This window comes from Terrapene carolina, unplaced genomic scaffold, assembly GCF_002925995.2.
Source record: "Terrapene carolina triunguis isolate 2854851 unplaced genomic scaffold, T_m_triunguis-2.0 Scaffold96, whole genome shotgun sequence".
Lineage (NCBI taxonomy): Eukaryota > Metazoa > Chordata > Testudines > Emydidae > Terrapene > Terrapene triunguis.
The window spans coordinates 65,164,877-65,192,157 of record NW_020664447.1 but is presented as its reverse complement, the minus strand read 5'-3'; the positions used below and the strand labels follow the sequence as shown (position 1 = coordinate 65,192,157).

General features: G+C 45.5%; 1 protein-coding gene across 2 annotated transcripts in view; it reads right to left on the bottom strand.

Annotated features, from left to right (window-relative positions):
- Positions 1 to 27,281, bottom strand: part of TSHR (thyroid stimulating hormone receptor) — a 245,375-nt gene that overhangs the window by 26,608 nt on the left and 191,486 nt on the right. For both annotated transcript variants that reach the window (XM_026651395.1, XM_026651394.2), the window contains exon 7: positions 24,205 to 24,273. In XM_026651395.1, coding sequence (XP_026507180.1) covers positions 24,205 to 24,273 — 69 coding nt within the window. The remainder of the gene's footprint in view (positions 1 to 24,204; positions 24,274 to 27,281) is intronic.

Genomic DNA, 27,281 nt, shown 5'->3' with positions numbered 1-27,281 from the left:
ACTCTCTAGCTTGATGGTTAGGACACTCAACTGAAACGTCTGGGACACCTGGGTTCCAGTCTCTGCTCCTTAGTGAGGATTCAAACCTAGGTTTTCTATATCTCAGGTGAGTGCCCTAATCACTGGGCTACTTGTTATAAAGGTATAGTGACATCACCACTTCTTCTTCCTTCTCAGTTTTGTGAATGGCGCCTAAAAGTTGGAGTTAGGCACCTAAGCCCACTTGTGCTTCAAGCCCAAAATATCAACAAGTTTCATGTAGAAATGAACTGTTTTGACATTTCTTTCTTTGATTGAAAATTTGTTGCAATTGACACAAATTCACAAAAATAATGAGGAGTCCGGTGGCACCTTAAAGTCTAATAGATTTATTTGGGTATAAGCTTTTGTGGGTTAAAAACCCGCTTCTTCAGATGCACAAAATATCTTGGTTGTCCCAAATCAGCATTTTTCAGTGAAAAAAATTTAAGCCACACATTTCACCAAGCTCTACTCCATAACCACATGCTTCTGTTTTTTTCTTTCCCTTCAGCCAACTTCTTGCAACCCTCTCCTCTCTTTGGGTCAGGTTTGAGGCACATTGGATAGGCAGTGCAGGGGAAGCTTACACTATTGCTGCTCATCCTGTCCCTTTTCTGGGAATTAGGAAAAGAATCTGCTAATTTCATCAATACAAATCTCATTATAATGAAACATGAAAAATGAAGAAATGGAAAAAGGAAAAGAATCACGTCACACAATAACACAGAGCATTCTTATACAATAATTGCCCTCTGGGCTTTCTTTCCCAGAAAGGTTTTAAGATACAGTTTAATGTGTTGATTGCATTTCAGTATTTTTCTCCAAAAGATCCTTTATGGTAAAACCCTTGGTTGTTATCCAAGTGCAGTTTTAACCAGGAACAGTTACTGAGCTTCCTCATGAGAATATATCATTGGATAAGTGTGTTTTCTTTTGATAGAATCACCAATTCTTTTTGTCTTCTAATTTTAGAGAAAGTCTACAGAGTTTAGTAAAGCAGGAAAAAATATGTCCCCATCAGCTACATTTTAAATATGACCATCAAATTATTAAATGAGTTTAGAGTTTTCTACATAACATGCCATCAGTCATGAGAAAACAATCATGATACTGGCCCAGTACGTTGGTGCAGCTCCACAGAGGGTGCAAAAGTAGCCTTTGCATTTCCCAGATGCGGGGCTGGCTGCTTGCTGAGCTGGTTCCTTACTGTAATTTACAGTAACCTGAAGGCTGCTCTGAGTTATGCCAGCTGCTGGCAAGACCAATGAACAATATGGCAGCCAGGGATCAGTGGGTTGTAAAGAAGCCCCAGTCATGCCCCCTTTGCTCTGGACACTCCTTCTTTGTGGGCAGCAGGGGCAAGGGGTTGTGAAGAGGCTGCTATGCAGGTTGTATGCCACAAGAGTTTCCCCCTACACCAAAGTGATCCTCTCATGTCTGGTTGTGCAGAAGTTTAGGGACAGAACCTCTCCTCAGTGTGGCAGAAAGAAGCTGCATTGTACCTCAGGATCTGGGCCAGCATGAATAAATTTCATGAAGGAACCACAGAAATAAATTCCTGAAAACAGTGTCTAGAGCATGAGTTGTGAAACAGATACTGTTTACCATTCATGCCTACAAAGTAAGTTTTAAAACAGATGTTACATTCTGAAAATAGTGCTATAGTCTGTATCTTTGTTCTCAGTAATGTTTTCAATTATTAATGGCTTTAGGGGGATTTTCTGGCTCAGGAGATTACTATTGGAAATAGGATAATTTTACCTCTAGTGTTCAAATCTAGGCTAGTGGCATTCAGTCCAGGTAATGACTGAACATCAATTATTCACTGAAATATGTCAGGCAACTTATCTGAAATGAGTTGGTGTTTTCATTCCTCATTTCAGTGGACAAGTATCATTATTATTAATATGACAGTAGTGTGCAGCACCCCCTGTCAGGAGTGCTGCCCCAGTGTGCTTGCTCCGGTAGGTAGCATGACATGTACCCTTCCCCAAAGAGCATGCAATTTAATTTGAAGCAAGATATGAGTAAGTGTAACAGGAGAGAAGGGGAGGGAGAGAGAGAGAATATGAGTAACAGTATTAAAATACTCTAGTCCAGGGGTTCTCAAACTTCATTGCACTGTGACCCCCTTCTGACAACAAAAATGATTACACGACCTCAGTAGGGGGGACCGAAGGCTGAACCCAGCTGCCCTGGGTGGCAGGGCCAAAGCCCAAGCCCTACCGTCCTGGGTGGGGGGGCCAAAGCTGAAGCCCAAGGGCTTCAGCCCCAGGCAGGGGGCCTGTAACCTGAGCCCTGCCAGCCAGGGCTGAAGCCCTTGGGCTTTGGTTCGGTCCCGGGCAGTGGGGCTCAGGCTTCGGCTTTGGCCCCAGCCCCAGGTCCCAACAAGTCTGAGTTAGCCCTGATGACCCCATTAAAATGGGGTTGCGACCTATTTTAGGGTCCCGACCTACAGTTTGAGAACCTCTGCTCTAGTCCCATAGATTAACAATGCCAAAACTTAATGATTCCAATCATTTAATTTTTTTAAAAATGTAATTATGGACCAGAGGCAATGGCACAAGGGGGAATGATTTAACAGGAACTCAGAAGCAGGAAGGAGGAAGGAAGAAAAAAAGAGAAGGGGAGAGGTGAATCAAAGAATGGAAAGGCACAAGGAGGGCACGGAAGAGTGAAACTGACAGCAGAGCAATAGAGGAAGAAGAGTAGGCCAGAGCAAACCGTTACTTAGCTGAGAAAGACAATGTGCAGAGTTCAGCTTGCAGAATGTGGTCTGCTGACGTTATTGGTAGGTTCTCAAGGTGCCTTCCCTCCCCAAGAGGTGGTCCTCTCCAGAGTAAGGTTGAATGTTATCGATAGATGGCAGTGTAGAAGCTACTGCTTTTTTGCCTGAGAATTTATTGGGGAGGGGGGAGAAGAGAACGTTTAAACATTAGTTCAAATGAGTACCTAGATATATTTGAAATGCACTTTTGCAGAGCCAACTGGATGATTGCAATGCAGAATGCACAATTCCCAAATCTAATTACAGTAATAAACACCAACGGGGTGTGTTTACCTTGGTGCAAACTCAGAGTGATCAGTCATAATGCTCAGAGCCAAGATGAACAGTGGTTGGTGAAAACATACAACGAAGAAACAGGTACCTATCTTTCTGTAACTGTTGTTCTTCAAGATGTTTTGCACGTGTTCATTCCACTGTAGGTGTGTGTGCCCCGTGCACAGTTGTTGAAGAAATTTTCCCCTCAGCAGTATCCATCGGGGCAGCCCAAGCACCCCCTGCCATCACATGCCGCAGCATGTAGGTCTAAGAGACCCCAACCTCCTTCAGTTCCTTCATACCGGACAGACTCCAGTAGAGAAGAGGAGATGGGAAGATTGTGGAATGGACATGTGCAATGAATCTTAAATAACAACAGTTATGGAAAGGTAGGTAATCATTTCTTTGAGTGATTGCACATGTTCATTCTGCTATAGGTGACTCACAAGCAGACAAAGATGAGGGTGGGCTCGGTGTCTGTCTGAACCTGGCATCATCTCTGGGCTAGTGGGAGATGGCATAATAAGCAGCAAAAGTGTGGACTGATGAACAAGTCGCAGCTTTACAAATGTCTGTGATACATACGTGTGCCAGGAAAGCCTCCAATGCCACCTGCACCCTAGTGGAATGAGCCAATACTCTAGTTGGTATAGTTATATTAGCCAACTAATAGCATAAACAAATGCATGAAGAAATCCAGGATGAAATCCTCTGAGTGGAAACTGGTCAGCGCTTAACTCTGTCTACAACTGCAATGAACAATTGCATTGAAGACATAAAGGGCTTAGTAAAAAGCTAAAGAGGAGGTTACTTACCTGTAACTGGAGGTTCTTTGAGACATGTGGTCCCTATCTGTATTCCACTGTGGGTTATGCATGTGCACCATGCGCCCAGAGTCAGAGAATTTGAAAGTAGTGTCTGTTGGTCTGCGCATGTGCTCTGACTTGCCTCATGCTTTTGTCCGTGGCGATAAAGGGTGTGGTGGACCACCTGTGTCTCCAGTTCCTTCTTCACCATGAATCTGACAGACTCAAAGCAGAGGAGAAGGGGGAGGGCAGAAAGTGGACTACAGATAGGGACCACACATCTCAAAGAACCTCTAGTTACAGGTAAGTAATGTCCTCTTCTTCTTCAAGTGATGGTCCCTATTGTATTCTACTGTGGGTGATTGACAAGCAGTACCTAAGTAGGAGGAGGAAGAAGACAGAAGGATTGTGCAGAGAATCACCATGACAAAGGAGGCATCAGTCTCCAAGTCCCGCATCAGGGCATAGTGTGTTGCAAATGTGTGGACAGAACTTCGTGTGACCACTTTACTAATGTCTAGAAGAGGCATGTCTTGAAGAGATACCATGGTCATTGCTTGAGCTCTAGTAGAATCAGCTCATGCCCCAGTGGGGGGATGTAGATTCGACAGCTGGTAACAGAGTTTAATGCAGCCAGATTTCCATTTGGAAATTCTCTGGGTGGAGATGGTATGTCCCCCGATTCTCTCTGCTAACACAATAAATAGTCTCGGGGACTTCCTGATTGTTTTTGTTCTCTGCGGATAAAAGGCCAAGGCTCATCGAACACTGAGGGAATAGAATCTATGTTCTTCTGCAGACATGTGCGGTTTCGGGAAGAAAACGGGTAAGTGAATAGACTGGTTAAGATAAAACTGTGAAATTACCTTTGGTATAAATTTTTGGTGTAGGCAAAAGAAACCTTATCCTTGTGGAACACTGTAAATGGTGGGTCTGCCATCATAGCGCCAAGTTCACAGACTCTTCTTGCTGAAGTGATGGCTACAAGGAAGGCATGGACAGTCACCAGTGGTTCAAAGGGTGGGGGGAACTTGCTAATATCAAGAGTACCAGATTCAGATTGCACTGGAGAGTGATCTTTTGGAGAGGTGGGAAGGTTCTTAGGAGGTCTTTACAAAATTTAGCCATTAGCCAGTGTGTAAAAATGGAGTAACCCTCCATAGGAGGATGGGATGTGCTAATCACCACTAGGTAGACTCACAAGGAACTGAGGGTGAGACCCGATGTCTTTAAAGATAGAATGTAGTCTAAGACGAGGGGACTCTCTGCAGCTTCTGGTATAACACCTTTTTGTTGTGCCCAAGACGAAAAGCATTTCCACTTAACCCAGTAACGTTGCCTATTGCAGTCTTTCCTGCAGTTAGAGAGAGTGTCCCATACTACTGAGGAACATACCCATGTTAGGGCTGGCAATATCCAAATACCACATTCTGAGGTGGAGCAGTCGTGGGGCATTCAGGATGTTTGATCCTGCCATTGCACGGGGTCAGAAGTTCGGGGAAGTTTGAGATGGTAATTGGTGGATGACATGACAGGCACAGTAGAGCTTGGGGAACCAGAACTGTCTGAGCCAGAAGGGGGTGATCAGGATGACTGCTGTTTTGTGTCATCAAATTTTTGGTAGCACCTGAGATAGGAGCAGTAGTGGAGAGAAGGTATAGTTGAGTTAGTCTGACCAGCAGAGAAGAAGAGTGTTGCCCTGAGAGTGGTAACCAAGGGCTCCCCTGGAGCAATATGTGGCAAATTTGGTGGTCTGAGAAATGAATAGGTCTCTGGTTGGGGTTCCCCACTGTGTGAAGATGTCATGTAGCACTCCGTTGTGAAGTTCCCACTTATTGGTCTATTGCAAAGTATCTGCTGAGTGAGTCTGCGAGCATATTCTGTATCCCCGGAAGGAAGGCTTCAGATAGGGTGATCTGATTGCTGATGCAGAGATTCCAGAGATTGACTGCTTCTGCGCATAGGATAGCACACCCCTGTTTATTGATGTAGAAAACAGCGGTGGTGTTGTCTGACATAACATCCACTTTTGTTCTATTCTAACAAGTGAATTGGTACACTTAGCACTTCCTTGAGGTTGTGACCTGAGCTGGCTGGTTGTCAGTGCCAGAGCACCCGAAATATCTTGTCCAGATTATGACAATTATGTCAGACAACATAATCAGGACATGATGAGAGCAAATGAATGGAAGAAAGAACTTGCATGCCTACCTTACTGCTCAAAGTTCCAGGCTACTGATGTGCATCCTGGATTCTTGAGATGTCCACCTCTTTTGTGTCATGCAGTTGTCCATTTGGGCTCCCTAGCCTGGCAGGGATGCATCGATGATGATGATAGTTTTGTCAGGAGAAGAGGGAAGTAGGGGACTCCCATGTGTATGTGATGTGGGTTTGTCCACCATAGGAAGGAGAACAGTACCTTGGCCAGGACTGTCAGCATGAGATTCATGGAGTGGCGGCTTAGTGAGCACATGGACTGTAGTCATGTTTGAAGGCAACGAAGGTGAATTCTCGTGAAGTGCACTTAAGTGTACGAGGCTATGTGGCAAGTAGAGACAGACAAATCTTGGCTGGTAAACAAGGGCTGTTCATGATGCATGCTATGATTTCATTCATTGCCTGAAATCTGCCTTTGGGCAGGTATGCCCATGCCATGATAGAGTTTAGAGTTTCCACAATGAAATCCAATGATTGCATGGAGCTGAAGATCAACTTTTTGATGTTGACACTGACTCCCAATGAAGAAAGACGGCCCCATCATCTTTGCTAGGACAAAGTTCAGATCCCAAGGAGGGACAGGATCTTGCATGTGTGGGTACAATCTGATCAAGCCCTTTAGGAATCCGATGATGACTGGGTTGGAGAAAAGCAATCTATTATGCAGCGAAGGGCAGACGGTCAAAATGTCTGCCAGATATAGTCTTAAAGAGCTAACAGCTAAACTCTGATGTTTGAGTTAGAGAAGATAGTCCAGGACAAGATTCAAGGGAGCCAGCTCTGGAGATACACCCTTTTAATGGTACAAATGGAAAAATGCTTCCACGTAGCCAGGTAAGTGCCCCTAATTGAGGGCTTTCTATTATCCAGAAACACTTTATGAATGTCCTTAGAGCAAGTTCTTTCTAAAGGAGTTAGTCATCCACACTGTCAGGTGGAGGGCTTACAGACTAGGAGGGACCAGGCAACTGTGGTCCTGGATCCAACAGAAGAGATAGCAGAGGTTTGATTGACAAGGTCAGTAGGCTTGAGTACCAATGTTGTTGAGGCCATGCTGGTGCTATAAGGATAAGGTAAGCATGGTCTTGTTTGACTTCGAACAAAACCCTGGGTAACAATGGAATTGGAGGGAAGGTGTATAGGAGGGAATTCCTCAAGGAAAACATCTTTCAGTGATCCTGAGCTAAAACCTCATAAGGAGCAAAACTGATGGCATTTTCTGTTGGTCTTTGTTGCAAACAGATCCAATTGGGGAGTCCTCAAGAGCTGGAAGATGGATCTGGCCATGTCTGGATGTAATGACCACTCACGGTGATTGGAGAAGGATCTGCTCAGCTGATCCACCAACATGTTTTGTTTCCCAGGCAGGCAAGCAGCTCTGAGATTAATCAAATTAGTTATAAAAAATTCCCAGAGGCAAATTGCCTCTTGGCACAACTGGGTTGAGCACACCCCTCCCTGCCTGTTTATATAAAACATAATCACAGCATTGTCCATTAGAATTAACAGATACTTGCCTACTATATGCAGAAGGAAAGCTGAGCAGGCTAGTCGAATAGATCTCAACTCCCTTACATTTATATAAGTATTTAGATCTTGAGAAGACCAGAGACCTTGAGTCTGTAGTGACCCCATATGAGCTCCTCAAACCAGGCATGATGCATCTGTGACTAGAGGAAGGGTTTGTAGCAGGGCAATAAAGGTGATCCCCACATAAACTTTCAGATGATCCACCCTCCAATCCAGAGACGACAAAACCCTCCTTGGCATTTGTCACTGTCTGGAGTGACTCACGACTAAGAGTGCCAATCTGACGCCAGATTGTCAGAAAACAGGGCAGACACCACAAACTGATGGTATGTTCTATAATTAGATTTCATCAAGCCAGTAATAAATGTGTGCTCCTGATTACTATGTTAGTCTCACCATGGAGCCACAGGCAGTCCCCTTAGGTGCTCCAGCCAAACTTAACACCTGGACAAACTGGACTTTATATTGGTCACATAAACCAAAAATCACAATGTATTAGGTTCTTCCAGCCCCGAAGGGCCAGTCACTTACCCTAAGTCAAAGTATACTCCAGATCTCACCAAAGACAACACTGAAGCCAATTTTTCTAGTGAACTAATTAAAGATGTATTAGCTAAGAAAAACAAATGAGGGTTATTGAGAGGTTAAAATAGGTAAAACACATTACAGGTGAATCAAAGTTTGTAAGTCCAATATAATAGCAGAGGTGTAATAATTTGCTAGTTTTCCATAAGTCTCTCAGGGTTACCTAAAACAACTGTAGGGATTCTCGGTCCAATTGCTCAGAATTCCACCCTGTCAGAATTCATCAGTCCAGAGATGAAGGATCGTTCCCAAGGCACACTTTTATAGCTGTCTTCCCCAAAAAGCAGCCAGGCAAATGCATGCACTGACAGCATGGGCTCTTCCTTTGATGAAGAATGCATTCTGAGTATTTGACTTTGGGTCACCGCATCAGGGACCACTTGCTTTGAAATTAACATTCTGCTTCCTATGCATACACATAGTAATCCAGTTATAGTGTGTCACGGGGTCACTCACCGCCCTGGTGGTTTCGGGCATTTTGGGAATTAGCTCAGTCCCAGCGGGCGAGCCCTCGGGTGGTGGTGGCTGTCCCGTCCTCGTCTCCACCTGCAGATCCATTATGGCTCCTTTCTCTCAGCGTCTGCTTCATGGCACAGCCTTCCAGCCATGTCACCATCCAGTTTCCCCCCCTTCTGGGGGACTCCTCCAACAAGAAGCCAGCCACTCCTCACAGAGGCTTGGCAGTCCACAGCCAGGCCGCTCCTTCAACGGCTAGGGGGGGGGGGGGGGGGGGGGGCCGGGAAGGCAGGTCCACCCACTACTCTGGGCCCCAGCCCAGGGACCATGCAAACAGCAGCTTCCCGCTGCCTCTTCCTTCCAGCTCATTGTCTTTATTCCCTGGGCCACTTCCCTGCAGCCTCAGTTCCTTCTGCTCCTGCCTCTGGCTCCAGCTCCTTTGCCCTCTTCCCAGGGCCTCGAGCCTGTAAATCCTGGCAGCCTGCCAGGAGCCAGTCTTCTCCGTAGGTGTTCCTGCAGCAGATTCACTCGCTCTGGTCTGCAGCTTCCTTTTATATGGGTCACCTGGGCCCTAATTGTCTGCAGCCACCGCCCTAATTTGCTGTTTCCCCTGCAGCCACTCCTTTGGCTGCTTGCCACTCAGCCTCCCTAGGCTGGTTCTAACCCCCTCAGGGTCAGTGCAGGGCAGGCACCCCATCACACAGTGATACACATAATACAATTGCTGACTATTCATTATAATAGGGATGGATAAGTGAAAACAATACAGATAACATTCATAGGTTTTCAGGAAGTTTGAACATCAAGTAAATTCTCATCTCAATACTAACACAATCCTTTGATTTACTGTTAATTAAATACAAAGATAGTAATCAGAGGAAACAGATAGGTGAAGACAATAACATTAGCATTTCACTAGCTTTCATGCATTTAGAGCAACTGTAATTACTGGGCATATGCCATGTACACATAATGGGATAACATCCACTTTTGTTCTATTCTAACAAGTGAATTGGTACACTTAGCACTTCCTTGAGGTTGTGACCTGAGCTGGCTGGTTGTCAGTGCCAGAGCACCCGAAATATCTTGTCCAGATTATGACAATTGGGGCATATGCTGAAGTTAGGCTGCAACTCAGAAAGCTGTAGGAATGGCTGGTGTGTTGCACTACATAGGTACAAGCTGCCATGTGACCCAGGAGACCGAGACAACAGCATGCTGTGGTGAGAGGATGTGCTTTCAACCACAGCACTAAGCCCCATAGTGCTTCAAATTTGGATTGCAGTAGAAAGGCCTTCGCCTTTGGGGAATCTAAGATCGCTCTAACAGATGCTATTTTCTGTACTGCTTTAAGAATTGATTTGTCCCAATTTACTAGGAGTCCCAGTGTGTCGAATAAAAACAACAAGGAGTCTGGTGGCACCTTAAAGACTAACAGATTTATTTGGGCATAAGCTTTCGTGGGTAAAAACCTCACTTCTTCGGATGCATAGAGTGAAAATTACAGTGTGTCGAATGTGGACAGCATGGTGCAGTAGCTGGATAAATAACACAATATAATCACGCCAGCAGGAGCCTGTGATGGGGTGGACTAGGCCAAAAGGCCCCCTGTTGGAGGCCTCAGGGTCCTGACACACTCATCTCAGGTAAGGAGTGGTGAAGAGGTCCTCCAAGCAGGCTAGAGTGGCTGCAGGGTAAGCAGCCAATCAGGGCCCAGGAGAGCCCTATAAAAAGGAGCCACAGAAGCAGAGAAAGGGCAGTTGCTGCTTGGAGCTGGATAAGAAAGAACTGCATTTCTGGCTGACTGAAGGAACTGCAGCACAATGGACAGCTAAGTGGGGGCAGGGACTGGGGGAGCAAGAGGCTCCTGGCTGGCTGCTAGGACTGAGCCAAAGACAGTTTGCTAGCAGGGACCGGGGGAGCAATGAAGGAGCTCCTGGCTGATTGCGGACCCTGAGTAGGGACTGAGCCTGGGGAGTGCCGCAGGAAGATAATGTCTCCAGGGAGGAAGCCCTGGGGATACAGTCCCATACCAGGGTTGGACTGGTTTGAAGACCACAGACACACTCAAGAAGAGGGGGTGCTCACGAGAGATGGGTGCTGACCCCATTACATTTGGTACAAGAAGTGGGGATCTTAAGACTGACCCCTGATTGACAAGGGGCACAATTATGGAGGAGGTGATCCGCCTGTTGGTGGCAGGCAGTACAGCAGCAGGAAGAGCAGTAGCCGCGCCCCTAGACCCTGCTGATGCAATTAATAGAGAACCTGCGGAGGCAACAGGAGGCCCAATTTGTGGCTCAGCAACGGTGACAGGAGATCCAGGCCGACCAGTAGGAGTGGACACAGAGGCAGTTGAGTCACACCAGTTGAGAACCCAGTTGGTGATGGAACCGGTGGTCAGTTGGCTCTGGGCTCAGCAAAGCTTGGACCAGATGATAACCCCGAGGCTTTTCTCCAGACCTTTGAGTGGGTAGCAAGGGCAGCAGACTGGAAAGAATCAACTTGGGCAGCCTGCATAGTACCATTCCTGACAGGTGAGGCACAAGCGGCTTATCATGCAGTAAGCAATGTGCAGGCGAGTTCCTGTGGTGAAGGCAGCCATTTTGGATTGGCTAAGGCTGACTCCAGAAGCGTACAACCAATAGTTTTAGAAGGAATCATTCCCGTGAGACCAGCTCAGTGGAGAAGCTCCGGGATCAGGTGGTCCTAGAGCAATTCCTGAAGGTCCTACCAGGAGGCGCACAGAGCTGGGTAAGGCGTTTCTAGCCGGCCTCAGGGGGTGAAGCAGTCGAGCAAGCTGAGGCTTACTTTGAGGAACAGCCCAAGCTGTATGGTAAACTGAGAGGGGTTCACCATGGGGTGACCCCACGAGGCTTGCAAGGGGGAAAGATCCCAAGGATTCTAGACTCAGGGGGTGCACCACAATAACAAGGGGTCCAGGGAACCCTGTAACCTGTGTGAGGTACTATTGGGAAGGAGCTAGGAGACCCGGTAGTCTGCTACAGGTGTGGCCAGCCCGGGCACATTAAAAGGCACTGCCCAGTAGTGTAATGTGACTACCTGAACTGTTATTACAGTGGAATAATCCGTGGGGGTCTACTTTGAAGGTCAGGGTGGTCCCACCATGGGTAGCGACAATCAGGATGGGAGGAACTGTAGTTAAGGGTCTGATAGACTCAGGGTGTGGGCACACCTTGGTTCGGAAAGACCAAGTGAGGGCAACTGGCCTGGACAGACACCTCCCAGTACACGTCTCCTGTGTACATGGGGGGACGAAAGTCTACCCCATGGCAGAAGTTGGGCTGGAGGTACAGGGCCGGAGAGCTCAACTCTGTGTCAGCATGATCAAGGACTTGCCATGGCCTGTAATTTAGGGAAGAGACTGGGTAGGCTACTCAGCCCTCATGTGGAAAGGACCAGGACAGCGACCCAGGACCGAGAGTGTCTGGGCCCAGCTGAGAAAGAATGCAGTGGGGCTGGGAGCCATGGTAAGGAGACCTCAGAAAGGAGCCCGGAGATGAGACCAGAATACCCCAGATGTGAGGGACCCACTGAGAAAGTGCCAACAAGAGTTGGATGAGGCTAACATCTCCACACACAAAGTTATTAGCCAGTTGGTCCGGGTAGAGCAGGAATTGGTCTGGGTACAGGTGGAAGCCAAGGGACAGAGGGAACAATGCTTGGCTCTGCAGGAAGCATTGGCCCAGGCTCAGAGGGAGAAGGCACAGGAGGGTACAGCAGGGACCCAGACAGAGTTCAGGGTCCAGAAGTATACTGTGAGTACTCGGGCTAAAATACCCAGTGTGCTAACTAGCACAGAGGTCCAGACAGATTTGCCCCAGCTGGGAGAGGAGAAAGAGAAGGGCTGGGATAGAGACTGGACCTCTCTTAGGAGGGAGCTCATAAAGCCTATCTGCATTAGGAGGGAAGGGAATAGTGCAAGTAGACTTTATGAGATCCCTCCGAAGAGAGGATGACCTGGTGAAACAACTGGGTCTGGATGCAGCAGAAAAGGAACTGGAAGATCTCAAGTTCAAAAATGAGCAGCTGACCAAAGAGCTCCAGTTCACCATGGAGGAAAAAGAGCATTTGCTCCACATAGTGTACGATTATGAAACACAGTTAGAGGCTCGGCGTACAGAGACCCCCACAGTCCAGGAGGCAAAAATGAGTGAAGGGACCATGAACATGCTCTCCAGATAAGAAAGACCTGGGAGAGTAGACTCTGGACACCAGGGCAAAGCCTGGCTAGAAGCTCTCCAGACAGTGAGGTCTAGAGGAGAGAGCCCTGACTGAAAGGGGCAAGGACTAATACAGACTCAAGGTGAAGAGACCCGAGAGAAAGGGACCCTAGTTGATCAGGGCACAGAGAGACTATAAGAGCCCTCTAGACAGAGAAGTCTGGGAGGTGGAAGACCCTGCCCATGTGAGGCAAAATGGAGTAAAACAAGAGAGTACCCTCTACAGAACTACCACCCCAATCCTATAGGGGGGGTGTGTGGGATGTGATGGGGTGGACTAGACCCAGAGGCACCCTGTTGGAGGTCTCAGGGTCCTGACACACTCGTTTCTGCTAAGGAGCAGTGGAGAGGTCCTCCAAGCAGGCTAGAGTGGCTGCAGGGGAAGCAGCCAATCAGGGCCCAGAAGGGCCCTATAAAAAGGAACTACAGAGCCAGAGACAGGCCAGTTGCTGCTTGGAGCTGGAGAAGAAAGGACTGCATGCCTGGCTGAGGGAACTGCTGTAAAACGAACAGCTAAGTGGAGGCAGGGACTGGGGCAGCGAGAGGCTCCTAGGTGGCTGCTAGAACGGAGCCAAAGACGGTTTGCTAGCAGGGACTGGGGAAGCAATCAAGGAGCTCCTGGCTGACTGCGGACCCTGAGTAGGGACTGAGCCTGGGGAGTGCCGCAGGAAGATAATGTCTCCAGGGAGGACCCCCTGGGGATATGGCTTCATACCAGGGCTGGACTGTTTTAAAGACCACGGACACACCCAACCAGAGGGGGCACTCGCGAGAGGTGGGTGCCAATCCCATTACAGCGCCCCAGAAATCACAAATTCTGCATGAAAAAATAAAATTCTGTGCAGAACATTAATTCTGTGTAAATCCTGCATTGTGCAGTGGTGCAGAATTCTGGCAGGAGTAAAATGGCATTGTTAATCAGCAGAGCCACTCTGGCAGGGGCCACTGATATGATGTCCACCAGCTTGTGAGAGCTTTCACACACCTCCTCTGCCTGACTGTCAAGAACAGAGGCCACCCTTCTCAATAGATCTTGATAAGCTCTGTGATCCTCTGGTGGTGGTTAATCTCTTGCCACCTCATCTGGTCAAGGAAGCAGATGCAAAAGGATTCTGAGGTAGTGGCTGCTCTATGTCCTGTGGTGGAGAAGCAGCCCAAGTGACTTCTGGATGCTCAATACCAATCTTGGTACTGGAGAATGATGTCCACAGTGTTGATGCCCCTGGCCTGCCATTGAGGACAGTAAATGAGACAGCTGAGGAGAGACTCTTGTGGGAGGAAAGACATCCCACAGTATCCAAAATGGCCAGTAATATAGGCCTGGAACCCATCCTTGACCGAGCCATTGCCCCTGAGCAGGAGGCCAGTGCTGTGACTGCTGCATGACCCATGGTCTCTGATGGAGCATATGTTCCCCATCTTGGACATGACAAAGACAAACACACCTCTGAGTCTGAAGAAGAGTCCAATACCTTTGACAACAGAGGGGCAGAACCAGTTTGGACTTGAGATAGGTAGCCAGAACCTGATGACAGCAGTACTAGGGATATAATTGGAGACTTCCTCTTGACTGCACCAGCTTTTGTGGAAGTTTGGGAGGTAACGGTATTGTTGGTTCCTGACATGGTGAGGTAGGAGCTTCAGGAATCAGTACCAATTGTAAACCTTCCCGTACTGCCAAGGATACTGGCACTGAGAGGCTTAGTGGGTCCCTTGCAGCTGCACACTCCTCCAGGGTGACTGAGTGTGACAACAACTGATGACCCTGATGCAATGATCTTTTAGGGGATGGTCTTGACAGACCTGGCACAGGTTCCAGAGGCAGCGATCCCTTCTTCTTAACTGATAAGTGCTCTAGGGAGAGCCTCTCTCTCTCAAATGTCTCGTAGAGTCTCTGCCTCTACCTGGCTTCAGTACTGACAAACTCAATTGAGGTACCAAACCTGAGGAGGGCCTATGCCTTTTCTTCGGCACTGGCCAAAGGGATCGAGGAGCTGCAGCTATCTCTAATTGGGCGCCTCCATGCATGAGGTGCTTTCCCAATGTGAACAACAAGGAGTCTGGTGGCACCTTAAAGACTAACAGATTTATTTGGGCATAAGCTTTCGTGGGTAAAAACCTCACGAGTGCAAAGTGCTACCTCCATAAGTAAACACCTGATCCTTGCTGTTCTTTCTTTCTTTGAGCGAGGCTTAAATCCTTTGCAAATGTGACATCTGACACTGATGTGGGATTCTCCCAAATATCTAAAGAAGGACAGGTGTGAGTCACTGACTGGCATAGGCTTACTGCAAGACTGGCAAGACTTAAACTCCCAGTGAGTGAGGCATCGTTCCAGTACTGATCCCAGTACCGAAAGATAAAATTTAATAAAAAAAACCTAAAACTAAAACAAGTACTAAAAACCAGCTAAACTAACCTCAACTAACTAATTTCTAACAGTAAGAGGGTATATATACTAAGGAGTGAGGGAAGATCTTGTCACAACAAATTTGACTCCATTCCGACAACCTCATGGGAGGTCAGAAAGAACTGAAGGAGGTTGGTGTGTGTGTGTGTGCTCCACTCTCTTATACTTACATGCCACAGTGCATGATGGCGGGGGCACTCAAGCTACCCTGACAGGTACTGTTGAGGAAAAAAAGTCTTTGACAATCACGCACAGTGGAATGGACATGTGCAAGCACGCAAAGAACACCTCATTATTGCTCTCCTACCAGTATATCTCCTCCTTCATCCACCCTTGCCCCTCCCCTAACCTCCAACCATAGGCAGACAGGATGCATGAAAAATACCAGAAATAGATTAAAGTCACATGTCAAGAGCTGGAAGTCAGGGCCTGATCCAAATTCCACTAAAGTCGCTTTCCATTGACTTTATTGGATTTTAGATCAATCCCTCAGAGCACAAGAATAAGGAGTTACAGCACCGGATACTTGTTTGAAGCCAACTGCATAAGGTGTGAAGTTGCATCCATAAAAATAAGAAATTGTGATATGCTGCGCTAGTTCTGAGATAATTATATTTAAACTTCTTATCCCCATCTTCTTTACTATCCCCCAACACAAACCAAAGGACTCCATCCCATATTATCAAACACACATTTAGCCCCAGTGATCCAGGCCTTAGTAACTGTCAGGTTGAATAATTACAACTCACTATACCTCGATATAAGCATTCTGACTTTACCAAGGCTTTGTTTAGAAATTGAGTGCACAACTAGTACACTGTTTTTCTTTCTATACCCATAGACATTGCCTCAATTCAACAATACCCTGAATACTGGAAGGCTAGGGGAATTGTTAATGGACACTTATCTCTATGGTTGTCAGTTTAAATACATAGCTCTAATTGACAATAACCAAAATTCGCTAGCAAAAGATGGTGTTCAGTGGTCTATATGAAATAATAATGGAAAAAAAGAAGTGACAATCTGTGGCTAGTTCCTAGAAAATGGGTGTTCAGTTCATAACACACACAAAATAACTCAAAAGCAGCCTTTTCAGTAGAGGACAAGGAGTGATTTTTACCATGAAGCCTGCACTCCTCTTCCAATATCAGAGGTAGTCTGTTGAGAGCAGAGTCAAGGCAGATTTGTAGGTCAATGTGGGAGAAGCTTGCCCTTCTGCTGCTCAATTTGCGCCCACTCTGTGGATGCATAAGGGACTTTACTCTCTGTCAATCTGGCACCTTCCAGCAGCACTAAACTGACTGCAGAAAGAAGTTCAAGAATAAAGTTGAACTATGCTCCTTTGGAAAGCTGACAAGAATCCACCTCCCACAGCCAGATCTTTAGGTCCAGAGGTCAGAGGGAAAAAATGATGATACTCTACAAAGTGCACCTCACAATCTGAGAGTAGTTGGATCTTTCTGTTAAAATGTCTGAAGTAAAATGACATTACATCTGGCATCCTTAGGTTTCAAAGTTAACACCATATTGACATTACATTTGGAATCCTTGACCCCAGCATCAACATTCTACTGAATGGGGTAGTTCACACTTCTCAGAGTTATTGTTTCTGACTGTTTACAGACAGTTCTGCTATAGGCCATGTGTGGAAAGTTTCATTTACAACAATAGAGATTACAAACTACTTACAAAAATGAATACAAAGAAATTTTGCTGAACCAGATAAGGGTATTCTGCTGTTTCACCTCATACCAGCTCAATTCAACACGTTTAGGCCTCCAAATAAGAGTGAATTAAGATTGAAAACTTGTTCCTTTTATATGAGGGTAAATGCCAATATGGCCAGCAGTTCTAGCACTCACATACTATGAGGGTAGTAAGACTAGCAAGTCCTCCAATAAATATCCCTCAAATTATATTTCATCAAAAGAATTCAGCATTAAAACAAATGTAATGATTGAAAACTTTAATGCATAATGTATATGCTAATTCTTGGAAAGAGGAAAGCATTCCAGCTCACAGCCTGGAAGGTTTCAATCAAGATAATTGCCTCAGGATTTATTTAAACACATGTTGCTTCTTGGGATTTCGATGGACACTGACACATAGACTGGGAATGTCCTACAGTAATAGTCCCAACAGTGACGCAGTCCAATGACAGTCACTGTGACTCTTCCACTTACACTGTCCTCATCTACCTAAACTGATATAGCCTCAGATAGCCAGATGCTGGGAATGGGTGGTAGGGGAGGGTTCATGTGATAACTGCCCTGTTCTGTTTGTTCCCTCTGAAGAATCTGGCACTGGCCACTGTTGGAAGACAAGATATTGGGCTAGATCAGGGATCGGCAACCTTTGGCATGCGGCTCGCCAGGGTAAGCACCCTGCCAGGCCGGGCCGGTTTGTTTACCTGCCATGTCTGCTGGTTTGGCCGATCGTGGCTCCCACTGGCCAATGGGGGCTGCGGGAAGCAGCGCGGGCCAAGGGATGTGCTGGGCGCCGCTTCCCGCCGCCCCCATTGTCCTGGAGCAGTGAACCACAGCCAGTGGGAGCCGCGATCGGCTGAACCTGAGGACGTGGCAGGTAAACAAACCGGCCCGGCCCGCCAGGGTGCTTAGCCTGGCAAGCTGCGTGCCAAAGGTTGCCGATCCCTGGGCTAGATGGACCATTGGTTTGACCCAATATGGCCATTGTTATATTCTTATATGCCATTTGTGGTAACCAAATACCTATGTTGTCATGAAAACTTCCCTATCTCAGAGGAGATGCATGTGAAAGTATGGACAAAATAAGACCCATCATAAATCTTTAATTAAAACTTGAAGTTTTCTGGAAATTCAGAAATTCTGGTTAACTATTGAGGAAAAAATGCAGCTCTTTTGTGCTTCCTGGATTAGGTTAAAATGTGGCCTGGAAATGACAAGACAGCATGAAGCATTCCATTCTCATAGAATTTGAGATTTGGTTAAAAGAAGGAAGTACCAGAAAATATCAGATGCATCCTAAAGCATCTGTTAACTAACAGCTCAGAGTGGAGAATCTTTCTATTCATGAGATTTCCAGCCAGATTTTTCAGTTAAACTTCTGTTCATGGTAAGTTTGGTATGCTTTGCTGAGGTGAACAGAACCTCCAGAATCTTTTGAGGTTTACCCATTGCTAATGACTGGCAAGGGATTACCTACATGATGGCATCAGGAGTGGGGAAGAAGCATACATGGATATTAAGTAGCAATATTTGTTGTGGGGGCTGAGCAGGAAAATATGAAAAGGGAAAAACTTCAGAATTACTGTTTCATCCTATTGTTAAGTCCATGTCTCGTTTACATAGCAGATGACTCTTCTCTACTGCTTTCAACATCCTACTCCAACACCTTCCCTCCAGGTAAGTAATTTGCTTCAGTGATTATAAAGCAAGCTAGGCTGCTAACATTATGCATTAACAACAGCAGAACAGTTTCATTATCTTAGATACTTACCAAAATACTAAAATGGTTTGTTTTAGTTATATAATGTTGTCATCTGTGTCTGAGCGAGAAAGCTAATAAAATTCCACATTAGAATTACCTGGCTTGACCTTATTTTTAAGCTTTCAGAAGTTTCTCTCAAATCAAGGCATGCCGCAAAATCTTAAAAAAAACCCAAACCAAAACCTGTTGTTGTTGGCTAGAACCAACATCCCTTCTCCATCCCTCAAAAATAATTAAACTAAAAACTATGCTAGTACTGTAACTTGTGTGTGACAGCATCAGAGAAGCATCAAGTGCTCAGTACAGTTTATTTTTCTGAAAGGAAAGAGAGGGTGTGATCCCATGTAGTCATTTTAGAGTCAATCAGATGTGAAAGGTCTCTTTTCCTAACTGGTTTTCTTAAGTTTCTCTTTAGACTCATACAAAACTGTCAGAAAAAAATAAATCATGAGTAACTCAACAATGTTTTTATAGTCTGTCTTACTAAAATGTTCATTTTTTGTCCATTTCTTAAAAATTCCTAAGTGCCATGCATCTCAGCACTGCTATTGCCTACTCTGTCAAGACCCCGACCAGAAGCTTCACACTCAAAGAATCAGAGCGAGTGTAGGAATTCAAAAGGATTTCTAGTTTCATCCTTATATCTAACTCTAAATCCACTGCACTGACACCTACTCTGCAGGCGAGGGGACTTGGGTGACCTCTTCTGGTGTTACAACATCACAGAAGTGTAGGACTAGAAGGGACCTCAATAGATCATCTAGTCCAGTCCAGTCCCCTGCACTCAAGGCAGGACTACAGAATAACTAGACCAGTGGTTCTCAAACTTTTTGTATTGGCAACCCCTTTCAGACAGACTTAGCATCACTTTGCCACCCTTACTTCTGCACTGCTGCTGGCAGCAATGCTGCCTTCAGAGCTGAGTGGCTCTGAAAGCAGTGCCGCTGCCCGCAACAGCGCATAAGTAAGGGTGGCAATGGGGCACTAAGTCTGCTGTGAAAAGTGATATTTGTATGTTTGTTAATATCACTTTTCACAGCCTCCCAGCTCTGAAGGCAGCACCACCGCCAGCAGCAGAGCAGAGGTAAGGGTGGCAATGGGGTGCTAGTAAGTCTGCTGTGAAAAGTGATATTAACAAATATACAAATATCACTTTTCACAGCAGGCTTATTAGCACCCCATTGCCACCTTTACATCCACACTGCTGCTGGTGGCAGGTGCTACCTTCAGAGCTGGGTGGCTGGAGAGCGGCAGCTGCTGTGCACGTACCCAGCTCTGAAGGCAACGCCACTGCCAGTAGCAGTGGAGAACTACAGAAGTAAGGGTGGCAATGCCATACCTGCCACCCTTATTTCAGCGTAACATTTGACCTTTGCGCTTGGAGAGACGGCTATAAGGGAGCTAAGGCAAATTTTGGGGTGGCTATAGCCCCCACAAGCCCTGCTCCCCCAGTGCCGCCCCTGCCTGTGTGTCTGATGGTTAAATTATAAATTACTTTTTTTTGCTGATCGCAGTGTTCTGATTGGTCTGCGGTTTAATGCAGCTCTTCAGCTGCTGAACAATCAAGCCCTCTAATGTTGTCTCAGCCCCACCTTTTTAGTCCCAAGACAATAAACCTGCACACGCAATACTACAATCCCCAGAGTCCAATTTCATTAAAGTGGTGATAATCCAAATATATATTTTGTTTAAAATCTTTTATGTACTTGAAAACTGTTATACCCCCACTCAGTCTTCTCTTTTCCAGACTAAACAAACCCAATATCTTGATTCTTTCCTCATAGGTCATGTTTTCTAAACCTTTAATCATTTTTGTTGCTCTCCTCTAGACTTTCTCCAATTTGTCCATATCTTTGACAAACTGCATAACCTGTAACTATCTAGTCTGCTCAGAGTGACTGACTCAGTGTATGTGGGTAAAAGGGCAATGCGTTCCATGTCTACCCATTACTACAATGCTCCCAGGCTGGCTTCAAGAACAGAAACGTAGGTGTTGCTGGGATCTCCCAATGGTTAGCTCACATTATATGACCAATAGGGGTTAATCCATTTTGCCACCATGTAGGTATCACAATATGTTCTCCATAGACTTGCTTGTACAGTGCATTAACTACCAGTGCACAGTCCCTTCAAGATTTGAGTTAACTATATTTTGCCATCAAAATATGATGATGTTTGGAAGAAGGAAGCACTCTGAAGACCTAAGTGTGACACTCCATACCCCGAAGTAGCACCCTGTAACCCACATATTCATCATTGATATATCATTGTGATATTTCCTACAAAGCATGCTATGTAAGATATCATATGAAAAGTCATGATCTGCTGAAACTCTTTGTTCTGTCTAAATACATATATCATAGTGCAGCGGTTCTCAAACTTTAGCAACCTGAGGAACCCCATTTTGATTTAAATTTTTTTGTGGACTCCCAAACCCCCCACTCAGCCCCAGGTCCCACCCCCACTCCATCCCTTCCCCCAAGGCCCCACCCCTGTCCCACCTCTTCCCACTCCCTCTCCACTCCTGACCCTCCTCTTTCCCCCCCGAGTGTGCCCCATCCCCGCTCCTCCCCCTCCCTCCCAGCACCTCCGGCCTGTCCTCTGAGTGTCAAACTGGTTATCTGCTTAGGTATCTTTCCTGGACTTCTTTGATGCGGAAAAACCAGGGAGCCACAGTTACAAAAAGTGCTTTCTTCCATCTATAACTAGCCAAAAGACTGCACCCAATCATATTAAGCTACAGTGATCCAGGCCTTAAAGTCTGTCAGACTGAACAATTACAACTCGCTCCATCTAAATATTAGCACTCTAGTATTAAAAAAAGGTACAGTTAATCTACAGTGTAGCATCCTGCTTCCTCAGCAACATCATCATACTGCTCATATCACTACACTGGCTTCCAATAGAATACTGGATCAAATTCCGGGTCTCCTGATTAACTGTCAAGGTCCTCTATGATACTGGCCCGAGATTACCTCAGAGTGCACTTCCCTTTCATCATGACAATGACTGCTGGAGAAACATTGAGGGGGGAAACCATCACACCATCAGCTTCCCAAATGACACTTGTGAGAACAGGAATAGGGGCCCTCCGAGTTACAGGGCCAAAGCTTTGGAATTCATTACCAGAGACCAGAATGACAACTATGTGACTGCCTGCAGCAAAGCAAAGCGTGAAACTTATTTCTTTGACTTCAGAGATAGAATTCTGAACAGTTAAGAAGAGGAGAAAAGAAGAAAGGAGGAATAAACAGGTGATAACAAGAAGGAAGAAAGAGAGCCGTAATATGGGAAGGAAGGGAGAGAGACAAGAGAAGGAAAATCGGATGATTGGCCTTTGTGTTTTAACCAAGATTATTCTCTCCTGGGAGGTGCTCAGATACTGAAAGTCTTACATAAGGTGCCCATCACTACAGTATATATAGCTTCATACCTCAAATTATTTAAGAGACTGAACTAAACAGAACAAAATACAAGCTAAGGATTGTCACAGACACCCTATGATATTTGCTAGACAGAGTATCTTATCTTCTGCTATAAAAGGCTGGAATAATCTGCCCGTGTGGGCTGAGCACCAAAACTGGCATTAACTACGGCATATTTTCCTGTAGCCCCCCATATTATGTCGCTTTTCCCCCTCATCACCTTTACTAGGAATCTGATGCAAGACAGCCACAGATATTATCAGGCTCCTATTTCTTCTGTTGATTCAAACTTCTCCACACTCCTCTTTAATTAAAAAGATAGTTGTGAAGCTAAAAATATGTGAGTTTCTTTTAGAGGATTCAGTGTTTGTTTTCCACAGAGGTCAGAAGATATCATGTATATACAAATATTGTAGATCCTGCTCAGAACAAACAGCTTATACCCGCTGAGCATAAAGTTACTTTGTTTTTCAGGCAAAGGATAGCATTTTTGTTTTACTACTTCTACATCAAAGCTCCTTGGTTTCCAGTTTGCTGCTGAACCAACCAGGCTTTAGGATTGTGACAGGGCAATGTCCCAATCTTCTGCTTTATTTACAAAGACTATTCAGCGACCTTCAATTGCTAAACATCACCCTATAGTTTATTTACATTGCTCCTCCCATCACCTTTTTGATCCATAGACCACATCATCTACAGCATCAGTTTCTCCTCTGCCAAGGAGACAAGGGAAGGTCTTTGCCCCAGAAATCTTTTTGGTTTTGGCTTTCCTAGCATGCCTCTCCCCCCACACCTAGAACTTCCTTCCTGTGTCTTTTTTTAGCCTCTGTGTTAATGGGCTAATTACCTCTTGAATTCTCCCCAGACCATTCTAATCCACTAATTAGGTTGGGGGGAGTAAATTGGTGTTTAAGTGTTCAGAGTGCTGGCTCAGCTGTTGGTTCCCAGGCCTCTGTCACAAGGATACAAACTAAAGGATGTCTCAACAAGGACTGGTAGAGGTTTATGTAGCTTGTCACCTTTAGCTCAGTGGCCAAATGTGATCCAGTTCAAGAGTAAATAAAACTTTTTACTATTGGCTGGCTGTGCAGTGGTCTGTGTGAAATGAGTGACAGGCTTCAGTCCAGTTCCCAGCTCACATCACTAAAAATACAATTGCAATTGTGAGATCAGATGGTAGAAAAGCCTATAAGGGGAAGCAGCAGGAGTTACATGACCTAGACAAAGCACTAGAAAAATGCTGTAGGAAACAAATCTTAATGGGATGGACTAGATAATCCGATAAGACTTTTCTTTATCTAATTTCTAAGGGCCAGTCCTGGCACAGGGATAAATAAACCCCTCTCTTCTGTCTTCCAACTGGCCACTCATTGCCTTTCCCCTAATATGCTGTGCTAGGAGAGATGGAAAGTGAGCTGAGATTAACTACTTGTCCTGAGGACCAGTAGCACCCCTTGTAGACATAATAAAAATTTCTACTTCATTCCCAATCCCTGTAAACCACCAAATCCATTTATGCTTTTGTTTTAATGCTAAGTGTCAGGATGCATAAGCATATTCCAAACAGCCCATATAATTATTGCCTATGGAGACATATCCTATAACATTTGCAGTAACACAGGGGGTCTGGAAGGGTGCCAGAGTCAGTATCAGCTGTTTCCTAATCCTGACTTTTTATTTGTTAGACAAATTTGTTACAGAAAGAAAAGAATGTTCTTTTATTCTGGAGCTCCAAGGTGCAACTCCTCCCTCCATTTCCTGATGATGTGTTGTCTCTCACTTCATCCAGTTTTGGCATTTTCTCAGGCACAATTTTTAGTTCCCTGTACAGTAATTTCCTGGGTGGGGAGTGTTTTTATAATCTTCTTTTATCTGTCTCAATCTCCCAAACTGTTCAGCAAAACCAGAGAGAGAGAGAGAGAGAGACTGAATCCATGCTGAGAATTTTAGCCTCCAGTCATGTGTCTAGGCAGAAAAATGTTTCAGAGGTGCTACTTACACAGCATCCAGCTTCGTCCCGTTGAAAGCGTGGCCTTGGACCCTAGTGAAGCCATTATTGTAGAGTTTGCTGCAAACAAATAAATGAAATTAGCCGTTTTTACAATGCAGTACTAGCTAGATTCCTGGAGAACTATGCTTTATCTTTCCCCGGCCAGCAGCATATCAGATGGACTAATTTTAATCTCTTGGAGGTATAATATAACATAAGGGCTAATGGATGCTTAGCAGCATTCTTGACTACTGAGCACAGAAGAATGCCAGGCACCACTTGCAACTTGCACTAACTTTTACTTTCTTCCCAAGAAAGGCAAGGTAGTTCTATTACCCACCTCAGACTTGCCCAGAAACATTAAATGAGCTCCCATGGTTTTCCAGTTGAAACAATAACTTACTGTAACTGTAGTTCTTCAAGCTGTGATGCACGTGTGTATTCCACTTAGGTGCATGTGCACAGAGCTCACTGGAGCAGGAAAATTTGCCTAGCAGTACTCATCGGGGGTTGGTGTTGTGCCTCATGGCCATAGCACCTCCCATGGCTTTATGAAGTGACACCGCCCCAACCACCCTCAGTTTCTTCGCACCAAATACCAAGAGATGAAACTCCGACGCAGAGAGAATAGAGGGTAGGTCATGGAACACACGTCTGCATCACATCTCGAAGAACCACAGTTTCTTCTTCTTTGCGTGGATGCAGCTGTGTATTCCACTTAGGTGACTCACATGGGAGTACCCCACCCAGGAGGCGGGGCTCGGAGTCCATCTAAACAAGGATTGCAGCATCGCCCTTCCCAAGGTTGTATCTGCCCTGGAAGATGCAGTAATGGCATAATGGTTCATAAATGTACGTATGGAAGACCATGTAGCAACCCTGAAAATGTTCAATACAGAAACTTCACTGAGGAATGCTATTGATGTTGCTTGCGCTCTTGTTAAATGAGCTTGAACCAGCTGAGGGGGCGTAGCCAAAGCTATTTCATATGCAGTCTTGATACAGGATGGTATCCATCTAAAGATCATCTGTGAAGAAACCACTTGACCCTTTATACGACCTGCATATGACACAAACAGGTGAGGTGAAGCACAAAACAGTTTAGTCCTGTCCAAATAGAAGGCTATACATCATCTGACATCTAATGTATGGAGATACTATTTCTCCAGAGATTAATGTGGCTCAGGAAAGAATACAGGTATGTATACCACCTGGTTCAAATGAAACAGAGAAACCACTGTAGACAAAAATTTTGGATGTGGCCATAAATTCACCTTGTCTTTGGAGAACTGTGTATAAGGAGGCCCTGCCATCAGAGCCTGCAACTCGCACACTCTCCTTGCAGATGTTATCGCTATCAGGACCACAGTTTTCTGACACAAGAGTGGAAAGGGGATTGATGATGATAAGGGACAAGATGATAGGGGCTCGAACAGAGGTCCCATCAGTACCATGTTAAAGTCCCACAGAGGAACCGGCTCTCAGACCAGAGGGTGAAGAAGTCCTTTTAAGAATTTTGATACCAAAGGATTGGCGAAGACTGCTCTTCTCTGAATAGGGGAATGAAATGCCGATATCACTGCCAAATGCATTTTCATAAACTAAATTCAACTCCCGATGACTAAAGGTGCAGCAGGAAGCCAGCATCGGTTGAATTCTGCAGGCCAATGACCACACAGAAAACCATTTCCATTTTGCCGAATAGGCCATCCTGGTAGAAGGCTTTCTACTGTTGAGTAGAACCTGCTGAACAGCCACCAAACCCTGCTCTTCCTCCTCATTCAGCTATGCAGCAGTCATGCTGTGAGATACAGGGAGCTGAGTGTGGGGTGCAAGGTGCAGCCATTCTTCTTCTTTAGTATGGCTGCTGTAGCGCTTCAGCTACAATTTCTTCTGAAGTTGATCAAGCCAGATGGATACATCAGGAGTGGCAGAATTTATTGCAGTGATGCCTCCTTCATATTTATAAATTGGGCAGGAGGTGGTGATATGTTTGATGGTCTGTTGTGGGAAGCCACACTCGCAAGCCAAGGAGTCCTTGATTCTTCATTTGTGCAATGTCCACAGCTACCATGGTTGGTTCGGATTCGATTCAGAGTTGACCAAGATGTCCATGGAAGGTCGAAACCAGGAACTTCCTGCCTGGGATCCAGCACAAGGTGTTTATATATTTTAAGTCTTGTTTAGCCCAATCTGCTTTCCAACCCTCCTTCTGATCATTGCCTGATTGCATGAGGCTAAGTGAATGTTCCCAGAAAGGCTTGCGGGACTTTCAATGTTGGGGTTGATGAGGTCTTGATGGATAGGAAAATATCTGTTTTCCTGGATTCGCTGAGCTTCACGGAGTATAGCAGAAGTTTGGCGTATTGGCAGGGGAGCAATATTAGACAGAACAGGTAGCCATGGTGTAGGAGTCAACTAAAGGGTTCCAGTGATGCACCACATCACTGTATTCAGTTGGTTGTCAACAAGTCACGTGTGGCTGCACCTGGTCCATACAATAGTCAGGTACCAAATATACAAGTGCCATTGCAGATATTCGCAACACTGATGCCGATGCACCCCAGGTTGTACCTGCTAGTTTCTGAATTACGTTGGCTCTCGTTTTTATCTCAAGGTACTCATGGAAGGGGAGAGTGTGGCAGAGTTTCACTCCGAGGTAAGTTGGGGTGCAATCATGTCACACATTGTTATAAAAAAAAAAAGCTACTTTCAGTGTGTTTGATGTACTTACTATTGTTTTTCTAGGGTTTGGTTTGAGCCTCCATTTTCGGGAAATATTGAGTCCTCAGTTAACTTTCTCAGTGTCATGGAGGTTTGGTGTTTGGATTGTCATGGCAAGATCATCTGCATATCCAAATTTTCGTGATTTAGTTGGAGGCATGTCACTTATATAAATATTAAAAGGGGCTGGCACAAGTACCTTGTGGTAGCCCATTGTTTATGGTACGGGGTGAGCTGGTCTTATTACCCAGGTACACCTGTAGGTGTCTGTTACTCAGCATGGTCCACAGAAGGTGAAGTGTTTGGTAGCAAGGTATAATTTTTGCAAGTTTCAGCATCAGACGCTTAATCCATACAGTGTC